Source organism: Hemiscyllium ocellatum, chromosome 2 (assembly GCF_020745735.1).
Source record: "Hemiscyllium ocellatum isolate sHemOce1 chromosome 2, sHemOce1.pat.X.cur, whole genome shotgun sequence".
Classification (NCBI taxonomy): Eukaryota; Metazoa; Chordata; class Chondrichthyes; order Orectolobiformes; family Hemiscylliidae; genus Hemiscyllium; species Hemiscyllium ocellatum.
In genome coordinates, this window is record NC_083402.1 from 99,507,031 (window position 1) to 99,529,005 (window position 21,975).

General features: G+C 42.9%; 1 protein-coding gene and 1 pseudogene across 1 annotated transcript; one reads left to right on the forward strand and one right to left on the reverse strand.

Annotated features, from left to right (window-relative positions):
* Positions 1 to 568: 568 nt before the first annotated feature.
* Positions 569 to 15,974, reverse strand: LOC132825944 (elongation factor 2-like; annotated as a pseudogene).
* Positions 15,975 to 20,942: 4,968 nt separating this feature from the next.
* umad1 (UBAP1-MVB12-associated (UMA) domain containing 1) lies at positions 20,943 to 21,369 on the forward strand. Its single transcript, XM_060845564.1, has one exon. The coding sequence runs from the start codon at positions 20,944 to 20,946 to the stop codon at positions 21,367 to 21,369; it is 426 nt and encodes a 141-aa protein (XP_060701547.1). The 5' UTR covers position 20,943.
* Positions 21,370 to 21,975: the final 606 nt, after the last annotated feature.

Here is a 21,975-nt window from a genome sequence, read left to right on the forward strand (position 1 = left end):
TGACCTGAGGTAACTCAACTGGCATGACAAACTTGATATTCTCTGGCAGAGCTGCCACTTCACTCAGAACCAGACGCTTCCATAGTTTGATCCCAATGTCTCCATTTTCTGCTGATCCTTTTACATATCTGCTTCCAAATCAATGATTAAATTCTCCACTCTGATATCCCACTTATCCCCACTGTCAAACCTACACCTTTCCGAGCTGAACTGCTGCTGCTAAAGGACATTTTAGATTCACCTTCCTTGTGAAAAGACTTATTTCTCTTCTTAATGGATTTGGACTAGTGTCAGTGTGTTAGATTCTTATTGTAGCAACCTCAAACTTCTCTAGTGATGCGAGTGCATCATTGTCTGGGTAACAGGCTCCAGGAGAGCTCCTATCATCTGGGGCCCTCTTCCTGGGGTGGAACTGGAGATTGAGCCACCTTCACAGATCGCTGCCATTGGCAGCTGCTGGCTTCCATGGGCTTAGTCTCGACTCAGGGAAGGGGACACTGGATGGTGTGCAGGCCAACAGTGCAGGGCTGAGACTGAGCTCTTGATTCTCCTGCAGTAGAGGCAGGGGCTACTTGGAAGACTTCATTATGCTGCACTCATCAGCAACAGTCTTGTGGTAAGACACAACCAAGTCAGATTTCTTAATGGGAATACAAGGATCACCCTCTTCAAGATCTTTCAGGCAGATTTCCAAATGCACCAGCACCAACAAAGATATGTTCACCAGATTCATCATGTGATGCACTGCACCATGGGGTCAGACTTAGCAAGATGGTTCAGACCTTCAACTAATTTCAGCAGATCAGCTGGGGTTTTTGACTTCAGTAGCAATTCACAACAGGGTTGACACTGAACTTCATTACACACAAGTAGTGAGCCGAGTCATAAGTGGTAATGGTACAAGTCTTTACAAGCTACTGATCAACACCAAGAAACCCTATGGTGATTCCACAAGATGCATCTTCAATAGGCTCCACATAATGACCTATCATCAGAATTGTTCTTTGGATAAGCTTCAGGTAAAGGTCTTCTTCTTGCCTGGAGTGTAATTTGGTCTCATGATTTTTACTATAAAACCAATGGAAACAACACTGGAGAAGAATCTGCCCTTGTCAGTTGTGAGCACCATCTTGGACATGTTCATCATCAGTGGCTCTTTTGCATCACAGTACTTGATATCCATGACAGCCTCATCATCAGAAGGTTTCTCATACAGAAGTATACAACAATATTTCTGAACAGTGACAAGTGATGGGAAGTGTATGGTGATCATCTTTACCAAAGCATCACCAGCAGGCAATCAGTGATGCATAACAGTTTTTAGCAGAGATGTGCCCTCTTTGGATTTATCTTCATTGTCCAGCTTGATATCAAGCATCTGAATCAATTTTTCTGTTGTAAGTCCATTAGCCTTTCAGGACTAAACACCTCTGTGTAAACCTCTACCTGCTCAAGTTTTTCCTTTACCATTTCATCAAACTGGGTGTCAGTTAATTGAACCTCAACTCCTTTGTCATTCTCTTGAGTTTTCTTTCTTGCTTTAACATTTGGGTGGCACGGTGGCACAGTGGCACAGTGGTTAGCACTTCTGCCTCACAGCGCCAGAGGCCCGGCTTCAATTCCCGCCTCAGGCGACTCTCTGTGTGGAGTTTGCACATTCTCCCCGTGTCTGCGTGGGTTTCCTCCGGATGCTTTGGTTTCCTCCCACAATCCAAAAATGTACAGGTTAGGTGAATTGGCTGTACTAAATTGCCCGTAGTGTTAGGTGTAGGGGAATGGGTCTGGGTGGGTTGCGGGTCGGTGTGGACTTGCTGGGCCGAAGGGCCTGTTTCCACACTGTAAGTAATCTAATCTAAATGTGCTGGAAAGGCCATTGGGATCTTTGGAAATGGCTAAACTTCAATTGCAGATGAAGCAGCTTGAGTTAGAGGAGAAAGAAGGGAGATAAGTGGAGCAAAACGAAAGAGAGAGAGAGAGAAGAAAGAGAAAATCAGATATAGAGTTTGAACTTCAGAAGTTGTGAATAAGTCAGAAAATACAAATTTACAGGATGGAGATGAAGGAAGAAGAAGAGGATGTATACAAACATGTTAAAACACTGCCACTTGGTGAGAAAGTCACCTGAGGTGGGAATTGAATCCAGGTCTCTGGTGCTGTGAGGCAGCAGTACTAACCATTGTGCCACCGTGCCACCCATGTTGAGATACTTTGGTAATAACCTCTTTTTTTCAGAGACATAAGCAACCTCAGCTCCAGCTTGTCTGCCAATCACAGCAGCTTTTTCACCTTTTGCAAAACTCCCAAAGTCATTCTTCCACCCTGAGAGAACATTTAATCTAACCAACAACAAGTAAGCAAAATTAAAAAGATTTTCTCCTGTTTTATTTTTAAAAACCTAGTACACTAACCTCCAAAATGTGCTTAAATCTGTCCAAATCCATTCAGATCTGGTCAGATCCCATATGTGACCTGGCCAGATCTCAGATTTGAACACTATTCCAATATCAAACCTGAGCTTCCAATCTGTTCAAATCCCAGTCAACAAGTCCCCAATTTCTTCAAATCCCAGACGAGCACATTCCAGCCCCCAGCAGATTGAGAAGACCACAAGAAAGACGTATGAACTGTTATTTTTTTCTTTAATCAGTGGGAATTAAGGGTTTTCTTTCATTCACTCACACTTTTAGTTGATTATGAGGCAGGCAAACTTTTTTTGGGTGTTAGTTTGGGTAGCTGAGGGGTCGGCCACCATGTAATAACAGAAAGCAACTTGCCTTATGAATAAATAGGAAGAATATTTGAAAGTAAGATGGTGAATATAAGAAGAGAAATAAAGAACTAAAAATCAATTTTAAACAAAATGTTCTGCAAGGGCCAAGGCGAAGGAGCCCAGTGCAATGAAAATATAAATAAGTTAAAAGTGCAGTTAGAAGATCAAAGAGTGACCTGGAAAACAACATTTCAGTAAGTAAATTCATCAGTACCATGAAAGGTATCCAACCAATTCGCCTTGTAACTCCCTGAGTATCAGGCTCTGTAACATCTCAATTATCTCTGACATCTAAAGTCACTTTTCTCATTCTTCCATCTTTTATTTTGGAAGTCTCCATACAACTGTATATTTCTTTCCATCACCACAAAGAATCCTTTCAGTCCTCCATGCCAATCATTAACCATCCTTCTACACTAATCAAACTTTCCAGATCATAGCCTTCTATGTTCTGGAATTTTACATGGTCATCGAAATTCTTGAGAATTCCTGCTTCCACTACCTCTAAACATCTTCTAAACCTCCTGTATCCTAATACACTAACTATTGAACCCTTCTATTAAGGAGAAACATTCCTCCCTATCTACACCATCTATGCCCCTCAGAACTTTGTAAGCCTCAATCTGATCCCAATGCTTTCTCTGCTCTAAGGAATGCAACCTGAGCCAATCTAGTTTCTCTTCAGAGATGAATTGCTTCATTCCAGGCAACATCCTGGTGAATCTTCTCCGTACTGTCTCTTGTGTAGTCACATAAGATGACTAGAACTGCACACAGTATTGCAGCTGTGACCTAATTAATGTCTTATACATCACTATCACAACCTTCTTGCTCTTGTATTCACAACTTTGACTAATAATGGCAAGTATCCTGTATGCCTTCTTAATGACATTATCAACCTGTCCTCCTGCCTTCAAGAACACAACAATCAGCAAGGCATGCAACACCCAGTCTGTTATGTGCCACTAAACACAGACTTGCCATCACAAAAAAACTCTATGGAATTTTTTCCAGTAGTTTTCTTAGATGGTTAGAGCCACATACTTGTTGATTCCAGGTTTATTCCTATCATACTTCTTGAATGGTGATGCCACATTAGTTGGCCTCCAGTCCTCTGGCCTGTTCCTGCAGCTAGAGAGGTTTTGAAAGTTAATGTCAAAGACCCTGCAATCTCCTCACCTGCCTCCCATCACTGCCTGAAATAAATCTCATCTGGGCCTGGATATTTATCCACTTTGGGAGATGTGCTGAAACCGTTAATACCTACTCCCTTTAAATGCTACTTTGTTCAAGTACATCATAGTTCCCCTCACTGATTTGGATGCCGATGTTGTACTTGTAGGAAGATGTTCACCATGAACTCTCATGATCACTTTTCCAAATGTCTCTGCTCTGATGTGGACTTCCCTGCAAGTAGCTGCTCCCAGTCCACTTTGGCCAGACCCTATTTTATATTCTTATAGTCAATCTTCTCCAATTATCCTAGAAGAGAATCATAGAATCCCTACAGTATGGTAGCAGGCCATTTGACCCATTGAGTAAATACCAACCCTCTGAATGGAATTCCATCTAGACCCACTCCCTTAACATCTCCCTGTAACCTTGCATTTGCCATCCACCTAATCTGCACATCTTCAGACTGAGGGAACAAGGCAGCGCACTTGGGGGAAACCCACACAGATATAGAGGGAACGTACGAACACACAGACAGTCATCCAAGAGTGGAACCGATCCTGGAATGCTGATGCTCTGAGCCAACAGGGGGAACGCAGATACGCACAAGCGCGCATACACGCACCACACACACCAACACACACGCACATACACCAACACACACACCAACACCAATAAACACAGCAACACACTAAATGCCAACACACATCAATACACACCAACACACACATACATACCAACACACACACCCCAATATACACACACCTCAACACGCACATACACCAACACACACACACCTCAACAGACACACAGACACCCCCAACACACACACACACACCCAACACACACACACACACACACACAAATGCTCGCACACACAGGCAACCATCCAACACAAACACACAGACCACAACAAACACACACACACTCCCCCACAACACACAGACAGAGAGCTCCAACACACTCACACACCCCCAACACACACACACAAATGTTAGGACATACAGGCAACTGCCCAACACACACACACACACACACACACACACACACACACACACACACACATACACACACAGACACTCCCCCACAACACATACTCCCCCCCAACACACAGACACCCCCAACACACACAGGCACCTGCCCAACACACACACACACACACACACACACACACACACACACACACACACACACACACACACACACACACACACACACACACACCACTGGGCAGCACAGTGGCACAGTGGTTAGCACTGCTACATCACAGTGCCAGAGACCCAGGTTCAATTCCCGCCTCAGGCAACTGTCTGTGTGGAGTTTGCACATTCTCCCTCTGTCTGCATGGGTTTCCTCCGGGTGCTCCGGTTTCCTCCCGCAGACCAAAAATGTGCAAGTTAGGCGAATTGGCCATGCTAAATTGCGGTAGTGTTAGGTGAAGGGGTAAATGGGTCTGGGTGGGTTGCTCTTTGGAGGGTCGGTGTGGACTTGTTCAGCTGAAGGGCCTCTTTCCATGCTGTAAGTAATTTTATCTAATCGCAACAAACATGCGCACAACACACTCACACACCCCTAACAAACACACAGTCTCCCACAAAACCCACACACACCCCAACACACACAGACATTCCCAATACACGCACATCTCCAACACTCCAAATACACACAACTGCCAAACACACACATATACCAACACGCGTGTTCTTCTAGACACATTTTAAGAATTACAACCCTCTAAGTCTTTCATACTTTATCTCTCCCACTCAATACTATTGAAATACCCTAATATTACTGCTTTAATTTTGGTTCTTCTCTAAGATTTACCTTTATATCTTGCATTTCTATCTCTCCTTGATTGTTTGATGGTCTATAATAGACCCAGAGTAAAATGATTTCTTCCTATCTGTTTTAAAGTTCTACATATATGCAGATGAACTTGAGCAGGACAAACAAGGAAAGGGAATACATATTGAATGTAGAACCCTTTGAAGCACCAGGGATCAAAGGGACTCAGGTTTGCATGTACAGCAATCCCTTAAAATATCAGAACAGGCTGAATTAGCGATTAAGAAAGTATTTGGAATACCTGCCTTCACTAGCTGAGGCAAGGAATTAAGAGAGGGAGGTTATGCTGGAATTCTGTAAAACATTAGTTAATCCACAACAAGAGTATTTTGTGCAGTTCTGGAATCCACCTAATAGGAGGCATGTCATTGCATTGGATGGGGTACAGAGGAGATTTTTCAAGATGTTGTCTCAGCTCGACAGTTTCAATTATGAATGGAATTGACAGGCTGGGGTTGTTTTCGTCAGAACAGAGAGATTGAGAGGGGATATGATTGAGATGTATAAAAATTGTGATGGGTGTAGATAGAACAGACAGGAAGGAATGTTTCCCCTTGACAGAGGTATCAATGAGTAGGGGGCATATATTTAAGGTAAGGAGTAGAAGGTTCAGAGGAGATGCGAGGAAATATTCCCAGAGTGTGGTAGATTTCTGGAATTCATTGCCTGTAAGTGTTTAGAAGTGTTTAGAAGTGCACTTGTGATGCTAAGGCATGTAAGGCTCTGGGCTAAGTGCTGAAAAATAGGGTTAGAATAAATAAGTTGGTGATTTTTGACAGGCAAAGATTTGATGGGCCAAAGGACTGGAGATCTCTATGACTCTACATTATTCCTCCTCACTGCAGTAGCTGCCTCTCTTGATCAATGTTGTAACACCACCTCCTCTTTTTACACACCCCATCCCCTGAAGATTTAATACCCTGGAGTATTGATCTGCCAGTCCATCGCCTCCTTCAGCTATGTTTCTACGATAGCAATGGTATCTCCATGCATTAATCAGCACCTCTAGATTTGAAATTGGTAGAGAGTAGCTGCGTTTTTTAGATTACTTACTGTGTAGAAACAGGCCCTTCGGCCCAACAAGTTCACGCCGACCCTCCTAAGAGCAACCCACCCAGACATTTACCTCTTCACCTAACACTACAGGCAATTCAGCATGGCCAATTCATATAAGCTGCACATCTTTGGACTGTGAGAGGAAACCAGAGCACCCGGAGGAAACCTACGCAGTCACGGGGAGAATGTGCAAACTCCACACAGACAGTTGCCCAAGGCGGGAATTGAACCCAGGTCTCTGGCGCTGTGAGGCAGCAGTGCTAATCACTGTGCCACCGTGCTGTTGTGTTCTGGTCAGAGAGCCAGAGAGACCTCAGTTGCTTTTTGTTTTGTGGAAAGACATATTGAGATCTGTGCTATCAGGCATTAATAGGCCAATGCCAAGCCATGGCCAGATTCAAGATCCAGTGGAGAGAGGCTTCACACCTAAAGAAAACTGTTTCACAATAAGAGGTCACAGGGAAGCTGTAGCAGTTGCCGGAAGGACAGGTGAAATAACTCCACAGAGGCTGGTATTATTTCACCAAGTCACCCTTTATTTATACATGGATAGTCCTTGATACTGATCTAGCTTCCTCAGAGTTAGCTCTCAGAGTGAACAAAATCTCTGTTTACATTTGTCAGCCAGGGCTCTCAGATTGGAGAAAATTAACAACACCACTCAGGGAACTCATATTCTTTGCAGTCCATCCGGCTGACCTTGTTACAATTAGGGGCAGCATGGTGGCTCTGGGGTTAGCCCTGCTGCCTCATAGTGCCAGAGACCCAGGTTCAATTCAACCCTTGGATGGCTAACTGTGTGGAGTTTACACATTTTCACCATATTGCAAGAGTTTCCTTCAGGTGCCCTGGTTTCTTCTAACCATCCAAAGATGTGTAGGTTAGATTCCTGATGAAGGGCTCCTGCCCGAAACATCGATATTCCTGCTCCTCGGATACTGCCTGACCTGCTGTGCATTTTCAGCACCACTCTAGTCTTGACTCAATTGCCCAGGATGTCCAGGGATGTGCAGGTTAGGTGGATTAGTAATGCTAAATTACCAATAGTGTCCAGGAATGTGCAGGTTAGGTGTATTAGCCATGGGAAATGAAGGGTGATAAGGTAAGGTTAGGTGGGTCTGGATGGAGGGTCTTTGGAGGGCCACTGTGGACATGATGGACTGAATACCCTGCTTCCACACTAGGGATTCTATAATTCTACAATCACTTCTACAGGCACCTGAATTCCAGTTAAACAATCTGAGGCAGAGTGGGAATAGAAATGCAGGGTCTAGGTGAGAGAAGGCAGAGGAGCCAGAGGATGGCTCTCAGTGGACCCATTCTTCCTGACACCAAGACACTTAAAGAAGCTTTCTGTCTAATCGAAGGGCTCCTCACCCTGCCTCCTGAGCTGGCAAGCTAGCCACATTGTCTCTGCTTCATGAATAAACAATGACAAAAGAGTCACTTAAAGCTGGACTAATCCTGGAGGCAGCCAGGTGAAGTCCTTAAGCATTATTAAATGGTCTCTTAAGGGTGTAAATGATGAAGGGATAGGGAAATCCCATGGACTCAGCCAGAATTTAATTTTAACAGCTGAAAAGGCAGTAGAGTTTGGATATGCCACCATTACACCAAATTAAAACCTTTCCTGTCTCCAAATCCACCAACAGAAAAGAAAACAAAAAACCCAATATTTTTGGCCACTTAATTCTCATTCAGTAGTGCTAATTCATTCTCTACTTCAGACGTCTTGATGAGACTGGAATTTCATCCATTCCTTCTTAATGGATGAGGAAATAGATCAATTTGCAATTCACAATTTATTGTATATTTTCATTCTCTTTAGCTTTCTCAGGATCTAAACTGCATAACTCCAGAAAGTGACATCAAGACTGTCACACAGGATTAATGTAAATCAAATGATACCCCAGCTTTGCACTGCACTTCAGATCTGAATATTTGAAGACAGCACTAAGTTGTACTCATCAGAAAGATTTAGCTTTGTGTCTGGGGGTGTGGTACACAGAGTGGGTTATCTTAATTTGAATACAGAAGGGAAAGTTAAACTAACAGTATGGCAAGACAACCCTGGACTAAGAATTGAGACTGCGAGTGTGAAAATTGCCTCAGCCAAATGGATGCTGCCAGGAATTAGATCTGAATTGCCCCTTCTCATTCACCACATTGTCCCTGTATCCTATTCATTCCCAGCCATGCCACTTCATACTTGCTATTCACATTTGTAACCTCTCTTATACGCTGAGTTAAGCTATACTTCTTGCCCATTATGCCAACTTAGTGCCAAGCATGCTAACCCAAACCCCATTCAAATCACACATCTACTATACTATTATACATCATGTACAGATCCATGCAGAGATGTAATAAAATAGTTGTTTTCAAAATAAAATTCCAATTATTTATTGCAAAATTCATCAAATTGTAAACAAAAACTCATTATAAAACCCACTTAACACAATTATATTCTTTCAATTTAATAAAGCATTACAGCATAAGTTCAGCCTTTTCTATAACAACATGCATTGGAATTCATAGTTCCACATTAAAGAGTTTAAATTACTTGTAGCAGTCAATTAAACTGTGAGGTGGCAGACATCCCATTGTGAGAATAAGTGGTTGTGAAATCATTCATGGAGCAATAATCCAATGTTGCAAACCTTAATTACATTTCAAAGACAGAGAAAACAACAGATTCTGATACTTGTAAAAATGCAGTTGTATTTGACACTTCTTGACAGATTAGATGACAGTTTTAATAAATTTGATGGTTTATGCACTTTTTCACTCAGTTATGACTACATCAACCATTCCAAATGTCTCTTGATTTTGACCAAAGATGTCGAAGACAAAATCCAAAAAGAATCCTGAAATCTCCAATGGGATAGCCTAACAGACCAAAGAAATACATCAAATTCCAAATTGTTTTTACTGGGCTTACTCTGCACACTTCTACGTAACCAAGACCACATTTTGGTGCAGGCAAATGATAATACAAATGGCTAGTTGTCTCTGTGAACCATGCATGTGTACATCCCAGCCTGACCCCACAAAATTTGGAAGTGCTATGCTTATGGATATGAGCTACAATTTCCAGCCTCATCTGTCATTTTCACCATGATTCAGAAGGTCTACATCATGGCGAAACCCCAACCCAATATATCCAAATTCTGTGCCAGCCCGAGTTAAAGGAAGCTTGCACTAATTAAGGAAGAGGAAAATTATGCATGGGATGGTGCTGGCAGTCAGCCAGGGCATAAATCCAACTTGGAAACAGTGAGGAATCGTGAACAGTGAACTTAAGATTTTCTAATACTGCATTGGATGCCCTGCTTGAGTGGTTGTGAAATAGAATAGAGGTCCTGTACTTGCTGGGTACAAAGCTCGATTCCAGACGTGTGTTCAACAGACAGTGGGAGCAGACAGCAGTTGAGGTCAATGCCAGATGTTAGGATGCAACACTGCAAGAAATTCAATCATCTCACATGATTGGTAAGGATGAGTGCAAATATCTTAAATTTTTATATCCTTTCATGTGCCTATTGGCCTCAGACACTGAAGCCTTATCACTACCAATCAACAATATGTCAATCAGGAGTCATATCTAGCATTCATGTTCTTCCTCTCACTCTCACTTTTAACGCTGATTGAAGCCACAGGACCATTTTCTCACAGCTCATTCACATTTTCAGCTACTTACGCATGATATCCAAACCAGCCAAACAGATTGTATAAGTCTCACTAACACACATTTTTTTTTCTTGAAGGAGAAAGGGATGGAAAACTGGAGAGAGCTGGAGCTTGCCAAAGGGGGACAGGCATGTTTGACAGTCCTAACATCTGTTGAGGAGACAGAATTGATTATTATTAGGGCACCCATTGAAGGTTACATCGCAATTGATGGTTTCTTTGTATCAAATCCTCAATCCTTCTCACATTTCACATTCTCTTTGGATTTATGCTTCCGGATACTTTTTCTTGAATCTCACACCACAACCTTACTATTGTGTCAAAACACGAAAGAAAGCTGATAAAGCTCAGCAGGTCTGAAAGCTCTAGGAGATAGACATAGAGCTCATGGTTCAGATCAATGACGTCTCAGCTGCCTGCCTGTTGAGCTTATCAAGTGCGTTTTTGTTTTTACTTCAGATTCCCAGAATTCATTACATTCTGCTCTCATATTAGAGCCTTATACTGTGATCTTATTCTTTTCAGAACATGCCTAGTTACTGAAGAAATATCAGAAGGTCTGTGAATGTGAAGGAACAGTAAAATCAATTCATTTCAAACTCAAAACCACCAATTCAAATACTAACATTTAGAAGGGCAGGATCTGCACATGGTGGAATACCGGACAAGTATGAATTGCAACCATAGTGAAAACATGGAAGAGTGATGTTACTTAAGTGTTCTGCAACAGATGAACATCTTGGTGGGGCAGCTTACTGAAGATCACAACTGGAACATGTATAAAAAAATGTTTGGTACATTGGTAATCCTGCAGAAGCAAAATGGCAGGACTCTTAGAAGCATTGATATACAGACTGTCTTGAGTCCAAGTCCGTAGCTCTGTGAAAGTGGAAACACCAGTGGATGGTAAGGCAAAGACAGCAATGGCATGCTTGCTTTCATTGGTTGAGGCACTGAGTACAAAGGTTGGCAAGTCATGTTGCAGCTACAGTCGGTTCTGCTATAATGTGATAGCTCCGTTCTCATGCAATCTCATGTTGTAAGAAAACTGCGCAATAGCCACACAATTTAAACTAATTGGGCCTGAATCATATTATAACTAATACACATTTTAAAAGTTTGTGCTTTAGAAACAATGACCCCAGTTCATCAGTTGCGTTACAGTGAATTTGCATTAATGAAACGCGCATGACAGTAGAATGACATGTATATAATACTTTAGTGAGGCCACATTTGGAGACTGTGTGCAGTTCTGATTATCACATAATAGGAAAGATGTGAAGACTTGAGAGTGTGCAGAAAAGTTTACAAGGATGTTGCTTGGATTGGAGTGCAATAGCTATAAAGATTGACCAAACCTGGATTGTTTTCCCTCGAACATTGAAGGCTGAAGTGTGACCCAATAGAAGTATATTAAAATATTAGCAATATGGAAAGGGTTGATAGTTGAAATCTTTTTACTGAGGTGGAAATGTCAAATATTAGAGTGTTTAGTTTTAAAGTGAGACGAGGAAAGTTTACTCAAGATGTGCAAGGAAAGTTTTTGATGCTGAGTATAGTAGATGCCTGGAATGCTCCGCCAGTACAGGTGGTAAAAGCAGATATTATAGCAAGGTTTAAGAAGCATCGAGACAAAAGGGAAGAAATATAGGAATATGGACCATGTGCAGGCAAATGGGATTAGTTCAGAATGGCATCATGGTCAGCACAGACAAGTTGGGTCAAAGGGATTGTTCTACTGTTCTGTATAAATTTTATTGCCACTGTCAAGCAGCTTGAAGGAGCCCAGCACCAATGTTGGTACATAGAGTCAGAGAGTCATAGAGATGTACAGCATGGAAGCAGACCCTTCGGTCCAACATGTCCATGACAATCAAATATCCCAACCAATATGGTCCCACCTACCAGCATCCAGCCCATATCCATCTTGTTCGTATATCCATCCAGATGCCTTTAAACGTTGCAACCGTACTAGCCTCCGTCACTTCATCTGGCAGCTCATTCCATGCTTGTGGCATCCTATGCGTGAGAAAGCTGCCCCTTAGATCTCTTTTATATTATTCTCTCTCGCCCTAAACCTATGCCCTCTAGTTCTGAACTCCCCACCCCAGCCAAAAGACTTTGAAAATTTATCTTATCCATGCCATTCATGATTTTATAAATCTGTAGAAGGTCACCCCTCAACCTCCGACGCTCCAGTAAAAACAGCCCCGGCCTATTCAACCTCTCCCGACAGCTCAAATACCCAATCCCTGGCAACATCCTTGTAAATCTTTTCTGAACCCTTTCAAGTTTTACAATATCCTTCCGATAGGAAGGAGACCAGAATTGCACGCAATATTCCAAAAGTGGCCTAACCAATGCCTTGTACAGTCGCGACATGACCTCCCAACTCCTCTACTCAATACTCTGTCCAATAAAGAAAAGCATACCAATAGCCTTCTTCACTATTCTATCAACCTGCGACTCCACTTTTAAGGAGCTATGAACCTGCACTCCAAGGTCTCTTTGTTCAGTCACACTTGCTAGGACCTTACCATAAAGTGTATAAGTTCTGCTAAGATAGGTTTCCCAAAATGTAGCACCTCGCATTTATCTAAATTAAACTGCTTCTTCTCAGCCCATTGACTCATCTGATCAAGATCCTGTTATAATCTGAGATAATCTTCTTCACTGTCCGCTACACCTCCAACTTTGGTGTCATCAGCAAACTTACTAACTATACCTCTTATGCTCACATCCAAATCATTTACATAAATGACGAAAAGTAGTGGACCCAGCACCATTCCTTGTTGCACTCCACTGGTCACAGGCCTTCACTTTGAAAAACAACCCTCCACCACCATCCTCTGTCTTCTATCTTTGAACCAGTTCTGTATCCAAATGGTTAGTTCTTCCTGTATTCCATGAGATCTAACCAGTCTCCCATGGGGAACCTTGTCGAATGCCTTACTGAGGTCCATGTAGATCACGCCCACTGCTGCCTTCATCAATCCTCTTTGTTACTTCTTCAAAACACTGAATCAAATTCATGAAACATGAATTCCCATGCACAAAGCCATGTTGACTATCCCTAATCAGTCCTTGCCTTTCCAAATACATGTACATCTTGTCCCTCAGGATTCTCTCCAACAACTTGCCCACCACTGACATCATGGAGGAGAAAGTGAGGCCTGCAGATGCTGGAGATCAGAGCTGAAAATGTGTTGCTGGAAAAGCGCAGCAGGTCAGGCAGCATCCAAGGAACAGGAAAGGGCTTATGCCCGGAACGTCGAATTTCCTGTTCCTTAGATGCTGCCTGGTTTGTCCTTCCCACCCTTCTTAAACAGTGGCACCACATTAGCCAGCCTACCTGTGACTATCGATGATACAAATATCTCAGCAAGAGGCCCAGCAATCACCTCCCTAGCTTTCCACAGAGTTCTCTGATCAGGTCCTGGGAATTTATCCATCTTTTTGCATTTCATGACATCCAGCACTTCCTCCTCAGTAATATGGACATTTTTCAAGGTGTCACCATCTATTTTCCTACATTCTATGTCTTCTTCCATGTCCTTTACCACAGTAAACACTGATGCAAAGTACTCGTTTAGTATCTCCCCCATTTTCTGCAGCTCCACACAAAGGCAGCCTTGCTGATCTTTGAGGGGCCTTATTCTCTCCATAGTTACCCTTTTGTTCTTAATGTATTTGGATTCTCCTTAACTCTATTTGTCAAAACTATCTCATGTCCCCTTTTTGCCCTCCAATTTCCCTCTTAAGTATACACCTACTGCCTTTATACTCTTCTAAGGTTTCATTCAATCTATTTTGTCTACACCTGTCATATGCTTCCTTCTTTTTCTTAACCAAGCCCTGAACTTCTTCAATCATCCTGCATTCCCTACACCTACCAGCCTTTCCTTTCACTTTAACAGGAATATACTTTCTCTGGTCTCTCATTATCTTATTTCTGAAGGCTTCCAATTTTCTAACTGTCTCTTTAACTGTGAACATCTGCTCCCAATCAGCTTTTGAAACTTCTTGCCTAATGCCATTAAAATTACCTTTCCTCCAATTTAGATCAACTTTTAGATCTGGTCTATCCTTTTCCATCCTATTTTAAAACTAATAGAATTATGGTCACTGGCCCCAAAGTGCTCCCCCACTGATACCTCAGTCACCTGCCCTGCCTTTTTTTCCCAAGAATAGGTCACGTTTTGCACCCTCTCTAGTAGGTATATCCACATACTGAATCTGAAAAGTTTGTTGTACACACTCTCCATCTCAACCTTTAACACTCTGGCAGTCCCATTCTATGTTTGAAAAGTTAAAATCCCCTACCATAACCACCATTCTTACAGATAGCTGAGATCTTCTTATATATTTGTTTAGCAATTACCCTCTGACTGTTAGGGGGTCTATAATACAATCCCAATAAGGTGATTTTCCCTTTCTTACTTCTCAGTTTCACCCAAATAACTTTCCTGGATGCATTGCCAGGAATATCCTCCCTCATTACAGCTGTAATGCTATCCCTTATCTAAAACACCACTCCCCCTCCTCTCTTGCCTCCCTTTCTGTCCACTCTGCAGCATTTGTATCCTGGAACATTAAGCTGCCAGTCCTGTCCATTTCTGAGCCACGTTTCTGTAATTACTATGCTATCCTAGTCCCATTTTCTTGACCCTGCCCTGTGTTCGTCTGCCTTCCCTATTAGGCCTCTTGCATTGATATAAATGCAGTTAAATTTATCAGTCTTATCTTGTTCTGTACTTTGTCCCTGACTTTTTGACTCACTTCTTTTCTCAACTGTACCAATCTCAGATTGATCTATTTCCTCACTATCTCCCTGGGTCCCACCCCACCACTTTACTAGTTTAAATCATCCCGAGCAGCTCAAACAAATCACCCTGCCAAAATATTAGTCCCCTTCCAATTCAGGTGCAATCCGCCCTTCTTCTACAGGTAACTTCTACCCCCGAAGAGATTCCAATGATCCAAAATTAGAACATGGAGCATAGAAAAGTACAACACAGAACAGGCCCTTTGGCCCATGATGTTGTGCCGAGGATTATTCCTAATCTAAAATAAAATAACCTAACCTATGCACCCTCAATTCATTGCTGCCCTTGTGCATGTCCAGTAGTCGCCTAAATGTCCCTAAAGACTCTGCTTCTACCACCACTGCTCGCAATACATTCCATGCATTCACAACTCTCTGCATAAAGAACTTACCTCCATCTCCTCTATACCGTCCTCCTAATAACTTAAAATGATAACGCCTCATGCCAGTTAATCCTGCCCTGTAGAAAAGTCTCTGGCTATTGACTCTATCCATGTCTCTCGTTACCTTGTATGTCTTGATCAGGTCACCTTCCTTCCTCCTTCTCTCCAGCGAGAAAAATCCAAGCTTAGTCAACTTCCCTTCATAAGACAAGCCCTCCACTTCAGACGCCATCCTGATAAACCTTCTTTGCACCCTCTCCAAAGCCTCCATTGCTTTCCTATAATATGGTGACCAGAACTGGACACAATATTCCAAGTGTGGTCTCACCAGGGACTTGTAGAGCTGCAGCAAAACTTCATGGCTCTTAAACTCAATCCCTGTGTCAGTGAAGGCCAAAACACCACATGCTTTCTTAACAACTCTGTCCACTTGAGTGGTAACTTTGAAGGATCTATGCATTTGAACACCAAGATCGCTCTGTTCCTCCACACTGCCAAGAATCCTGCCTTAAATCCTATATTCTGCATTCACGTTCGACCTTCCAAAATGCATCAATTTGCATTTATCCAGTTTGAACTCCATCTGCCATTTCTCAGCCCAGCTCTGCATTCTGTCTATGTCACACTGCAGCCTGCAATAGCACTCAATACTGTCAACGGCATCTCCAATCTTTGTGTCATCAGCAAATTTACTAACTCACCCCTTAACTTCCTCATCTAAATCATTTATAAAAACCACAAAAAGCAGAGGCCCAAGAACAGAGCCCTGTGGGACGCCACTACCACTGACCTCTAGGCAGCATACTTTCTATCTGCAACCACTCTCTGCCTTCTGTCAGCCAACCAATTCTGAATCCAGATAGCCGGATCTCCCAGTATCCCATACCTCCTGACTTTATGAATGAGCCTACCATGGAGAACCTTATCAAATGCCTTGTTGAAGTCCATATGTACCACATCCACTGCTCGATCTTCATCGACCTGTCTCGTAACCTCCTCAAAGAACTCAATAAGATTTGTGAGGCATGACCTGCCTCTCACAAAACCATGCTGACTGCCTTTAATTACTCTATGCTTTTCCAAATAGTCATAAATCCTATCCCTCAGAATTCTTTCCAAAACCTTGCTGACCACAGACATAAGACTTACTGGTCTGTAATTGCCAGGGATTTCCTTATTACCCTTCTTGAAAAGAAGAACAACATCTGCCTCCTTCCAATCTTCTGGTACGACTCCTGTGGAAAGTGAGGAAGCAAAGGTCTTTGCCAGGGGCTTAGCAACCTCTTTTCTTGCTTCCTGTAGCAGCCTAGGATAAATCAGGTTTGGCACTAGGGACTTATCAATCTTAACGTTTGCCAAAATTTCCAGCATATCAACTTCTTCAATCTTAACCTGTTCAAACTTGTTTCCCAGCTCGTCAAAGTTCTCATTCATAACAAGGTCTCTTTCCTTAGTGAAAACCAAAGCAAAAGGCTCATTTCGTGCTTCCCTATCTGCTCAGACTCCACGCACAAGTTCCCTATGCTATCCCTGTCAAGCCCTACCTTTTTCCTGATCATTCTCTTATTCCTCACATTTGAACAAAATGCCTTTGGGTTCTCCCCAGTCCTTCCTGCCAAGCCTTTTTTGTGCCCACTCTTTGCTCTCCTCAGTCCATTTATGAACTCCTTTCTAATAAGCCTCTAAAGTTGTGCTAGATTCTTGCTTCCACCACCTTATGTAAACTGCCATTTTCCTTTTGATGAGTAGCTCCTCTGTTCTTGTCATCCAAGGCTCCTTAATCTTACCCCTTCTTGCCTGTCTCAGGAACAAATTTATGCATCACTCGCAACAATTGTTCCTTAAATGTGTCTGTTGTGCCCTTTCTGTGGAACAATTGCTCCCAATCTGTACTTCCCAACTTCTGTCTGATGGTGTCATAATTTCCTTTTCCCTAATTAAATATCTTGCCTTGGTAATTGCTCCTTTCCCTCTCCAAGGCTATGGTAAATGTGAGACAACTGTGGTCATTGTCACCAAAGTGTTCACCCACCGCAAGATCTGACATCTGTCCTGGCTCATTGTCAAGTACCAAATCCAAAATAGCCTCTCCCCTCATCAGCCTGTCCACATACTGAATAAGGAAACCCTCTTGAACACACCTTACAAAAATGGCTTCATCCAAACCATCTGCACTTCGGAGGTTCCAGTCAATATTGGGAAAGTTGAAGTCACCCATAACAACAACCCTGCTACATCTGCATTTTTCCAAACTCTGCCAACCTATGAGTTCTTCAATCTCCCTACTGCTATTAGGGGGTCTGTTGAAAACCCCCCAGTGAGGTGGCTGCTCCCTTTTTAAATGTCCTAAACCCTGGAACATCTCACAACCATTCCTGCCCCTGTGAAACCCACGTCTCCGTTATGGCCACAATATCATAGTTCCAAGTACTGATCCATGCTCTAAGTTCATCACTCTTATTTCTGACAATTATTGCATTAAAGCAGACACACTTTAACCGATCCCTTCATTTCATCACATGAAAAATCTTCCCGATAGATTTACTACATCCTGCCACTGCCACATCTACAACTTCCCCTCTCAGATATGTAGCTCTAGTTCCCACCCCCTTGCTAAACTAGTTTAAGCCATCCTGAACTACACAATCAAATCTCCCACCCAGGACATTTGTGCCCCTCCAGTTTAGGTGCAACCCATCCTTCTTGTAAAGGTCCCACCATCCGCAGAAGTCATCCCAATAGTCTAAGTATATGAAGCCCTCCCTCCTGCACCAGCCTCGCAGCCATGTGTTAAGCTGCACTCGCTGACTGTTCCTCACCTCACTGTCTCATAGAACATAGAACATAGAAGGATACAGCGCAGTACAGGCCCTTCGGCCCTCGATGTTGCGCCGACCGAATCCTACCTAACCTATACTAGCCCAATAACTTCCAAATGCCTATCCAATGCCCGCTTAAATGACCATAAAGAAGAAGAGTTCACCACTGATACGGGCAGGGCATTCCATGAACTCACAACCCGCTGTGTGAAGAATCTACCCCTAACATCTGTCCTATACCTACCACCCCTTAATTTAAAGCTATGTCCCCTAGTAACACCTGACTCCATTAGCGGTAAAAGGTTCTTAGTATCTACCCTATCTAAACCCCTAATCATCTTATACACTTCTATCAGATCTCCCCTAAACCTTCTCTTCTCCAATGAGAACAGCCCCAAGTGCCTCAGCCTTTCCTCATAAGATTTTCCTACCATGCCAGGCAACATCCTGGTAAACCTCCTCTGCACTCGTTCTAAAGCTTCCACATCCTTCCTATAGTAAGGCGACCAAAACTGCACACAATACTCCAGATGAGGCCTCACCAGAGTCTTATACAACTGCAACATGACCTCAGGACTCCGGAACTCAATTCCTCTGCCAATAAAGCCCAGTACACCATATGCCTTCCTCACAGCACTATTTACCTGGGTGGCAACTTTCAGAGATCTGTGTACATGGACACCAAGATCCCTCTGCTCATCCACACTACCAAGTAGCCTACCATTAGCCCAGTAATCCATCATCTTGTTATTCCTACCAAAGTGAACGACTTCGCACTTAGCTACATTGAATTCCATTTGCCACATTTCCGCCCAGCTCTGCAACTTATCTATATCCCACTGTAACCTACCACTTCCTTCCTCACTATCCACAACTCCACCGACTTTTGTGTCATCCGCAAACTTGCTTACCCAGCTTTCAAGTCCTTCCTCTAGATCATTTATAAAGATAACAAAAAGCAATGGTCCCAAAACAGATCCTTGTGGTACACCGCTAGTAACTGCGCTCCAAGATGAACATAATCCATCAACTACTACCCTCTGTCTCCTTCCAGCCAGCCAATTCCTAATCCAAACCTCTAATGTATCCTCAATGCCATACCTCCGAAGTTTTAGCATTAGCCTACCATGGGGAACCTTATCGAACACCTTACTAAAATCCAGATACACAACATCTACTGCTTTACCCTCGTCCACTTCCTTAGTCACCTTCTCAAAGAACTCAATAAGGTTTGTGAGGCACGACCTGCCCTTCACAAAACCATGCTGGCTATCCCTGATCACGTTATTCCTACCCAGATGTTCATAAATCTTATCCCTTACCATTCTCTCTAAGACTTTGCCCACCACTGAAGTCAGACTCACTGGCCTATAGTTACTAGGGCTATCCCTACTCCCTTTCTTGAACAATGGGACCACATTCGCTATCCTCCAGTCCTCTGGTACTATTCCCGTAGACAATGACGACATAAAAATCCAGGCCAATGGCTCTGCTATCTCCTCCCTAGCTTCCCATAGGATCCTGGGGTAAATGCCATCAGGCCCAGGAGACTTATCTATATTCATCCTTTCCAATATTCCCAAAACCTCCTCCCTGCATATTTCCAGGGCATCCATTCATGGCACCTGAGATCACTACTCTACTCGTCCTGCTCTTCAGCTTCCAACCTAGGTCTCTGTAGTCACTTTTCAGATCCTCAGTCCCTTTCCTAACTATATCATTGGTGCCAATATGTACCATGATTTCTGGCTGCTTACTCTCCCCCTTCAGAATCCTGTAAATCCGATCGGCGACATCCCGAACCCTGGCATCGGGGAGGCAACATACCTTCCGGGAGTCCCGTTCCTGACCACGAAATCTCCTGTCAATCCATCTAATGATTGAGTCCCCTAACACTAGCGCTTTTCTATTCTCCCCCACTTCCCTTCTGAGCCACTGTGCCAGAGACCTGACAACTAAGGCTTTCCCCTAGTAATAGGGCAGTATCCAAAACGGTATACTTACTGCTGAGGGGAATGGCCACAGGAGATCCCTGTTCTATTTGTTGGTTCCCTTTCCTCCCCCGACTGTAACACAGCTGTCCTTATCCTGTGTCTGAGGAGTGACCACCTCCCTTTACATCCTCTCAATTTCTCCCTCAGCCTCCCAAATGAGCCGCAGTTCATCCAGCTCCAGCTCCAGTTCCCTAACTCGGTTTACAAGGAATGGAGTTGGTTGCACTTCCCACAGATGTGGTTGGCAGAGACATGTGTCGTGTCTCTCACCTGCCAAATTCTGCAGGAGGGACATGAAACTGCCCTATCAGCCATAGCCTGCTAATCTGTGTCCATGATCCTGTCCTTGGCTCGGCTGGCGGCCGACCGACAGATCAACAGGGGTGAAATGCTGAAGCTTTTTGGAATTCAAAAGAGCACTGAGTCATCCAAGAAAAGTGCACAACCTGATGAGGAGGTAGATGGTTTTGTTATTTTAGGAGAAACGGCAAGTGAAAAGCAACATGTGCCAGTTGAAGATGTGAAGAGCAAATGCAACCAATCAACAAAGAAGGGACAGTCAACAAATTTATATTCAGTACAAACAGATGGAACATGGACTGCTCAGCAGATAAAACAAACGATAGAAAGGTTTCCTGCAACTGCAGAGCTTCTCAGTGATGTACCATTTACTTTAGCCCCTCATATTCTGACATTACAGGCCAGTTTTCACAATTTCCCAGATACCTTGCATCTACCAAAGAATATGAACGAAACTGTAGCAAACTTCTGGTATGATTTTACTCTTGAAAACTCTGTACTCTCTGATTCCTAAACGTTGCATGCTCCATTGCATAAAATTACCAGCCATTCTAAGCATTGCAATCTCATGTCAATTGATTTAATTAATAGCTTCCTACAACAATTGAGTTGTTGATATTGTATTAATAATGGCGAATCTCAGCCAGAAGGTTGTTTGTTTGAATCACTCTTGCCTCAATTAAGAGCATCATTCTTCTTGAAGAGATGTTAGAGTCCCCATGACTTTTATAGTTAGCAAGCTTGGGAAAGATAGAAGGAGGACACCTATTTTCTTTTTAAATAAATACATTTCTAAATAAAGATGTACAATACAAAGTAGGAAGCTACCCTGGCAGTTATACTGATATCATACCTACCACGTCAGGATCAAGTTTTCCAGTGCTGACCCTTGCCCTTGCATACCTGTCCATTTTGTCAGAGATTTTGATGTCTACCAAGAAACATGATGTTAGAAAGAGGTCTGATTCTAAAACACTTCAAAATAAAACTTGCAATCTGTAGGTGTCCATATCAGTGCCTGGCCTAAACCATTCTCACTTTGTCTTTTGGAGTGTTATGTGTTAGTATTGTGAGACAGAAAGGGATTAAACATTAATAACTATTCATATCTCTGGCACAT

Bases quoted from the DNA above. Each gene is read 5' to 3' on its own strand.
- umad1 (XM_060845564.1), top strand. From the start codon at position 20,944: ATGCTGAAGCTTTTTGGAATTCAAAAGAGCACTGAGTCATCCAAGAAA.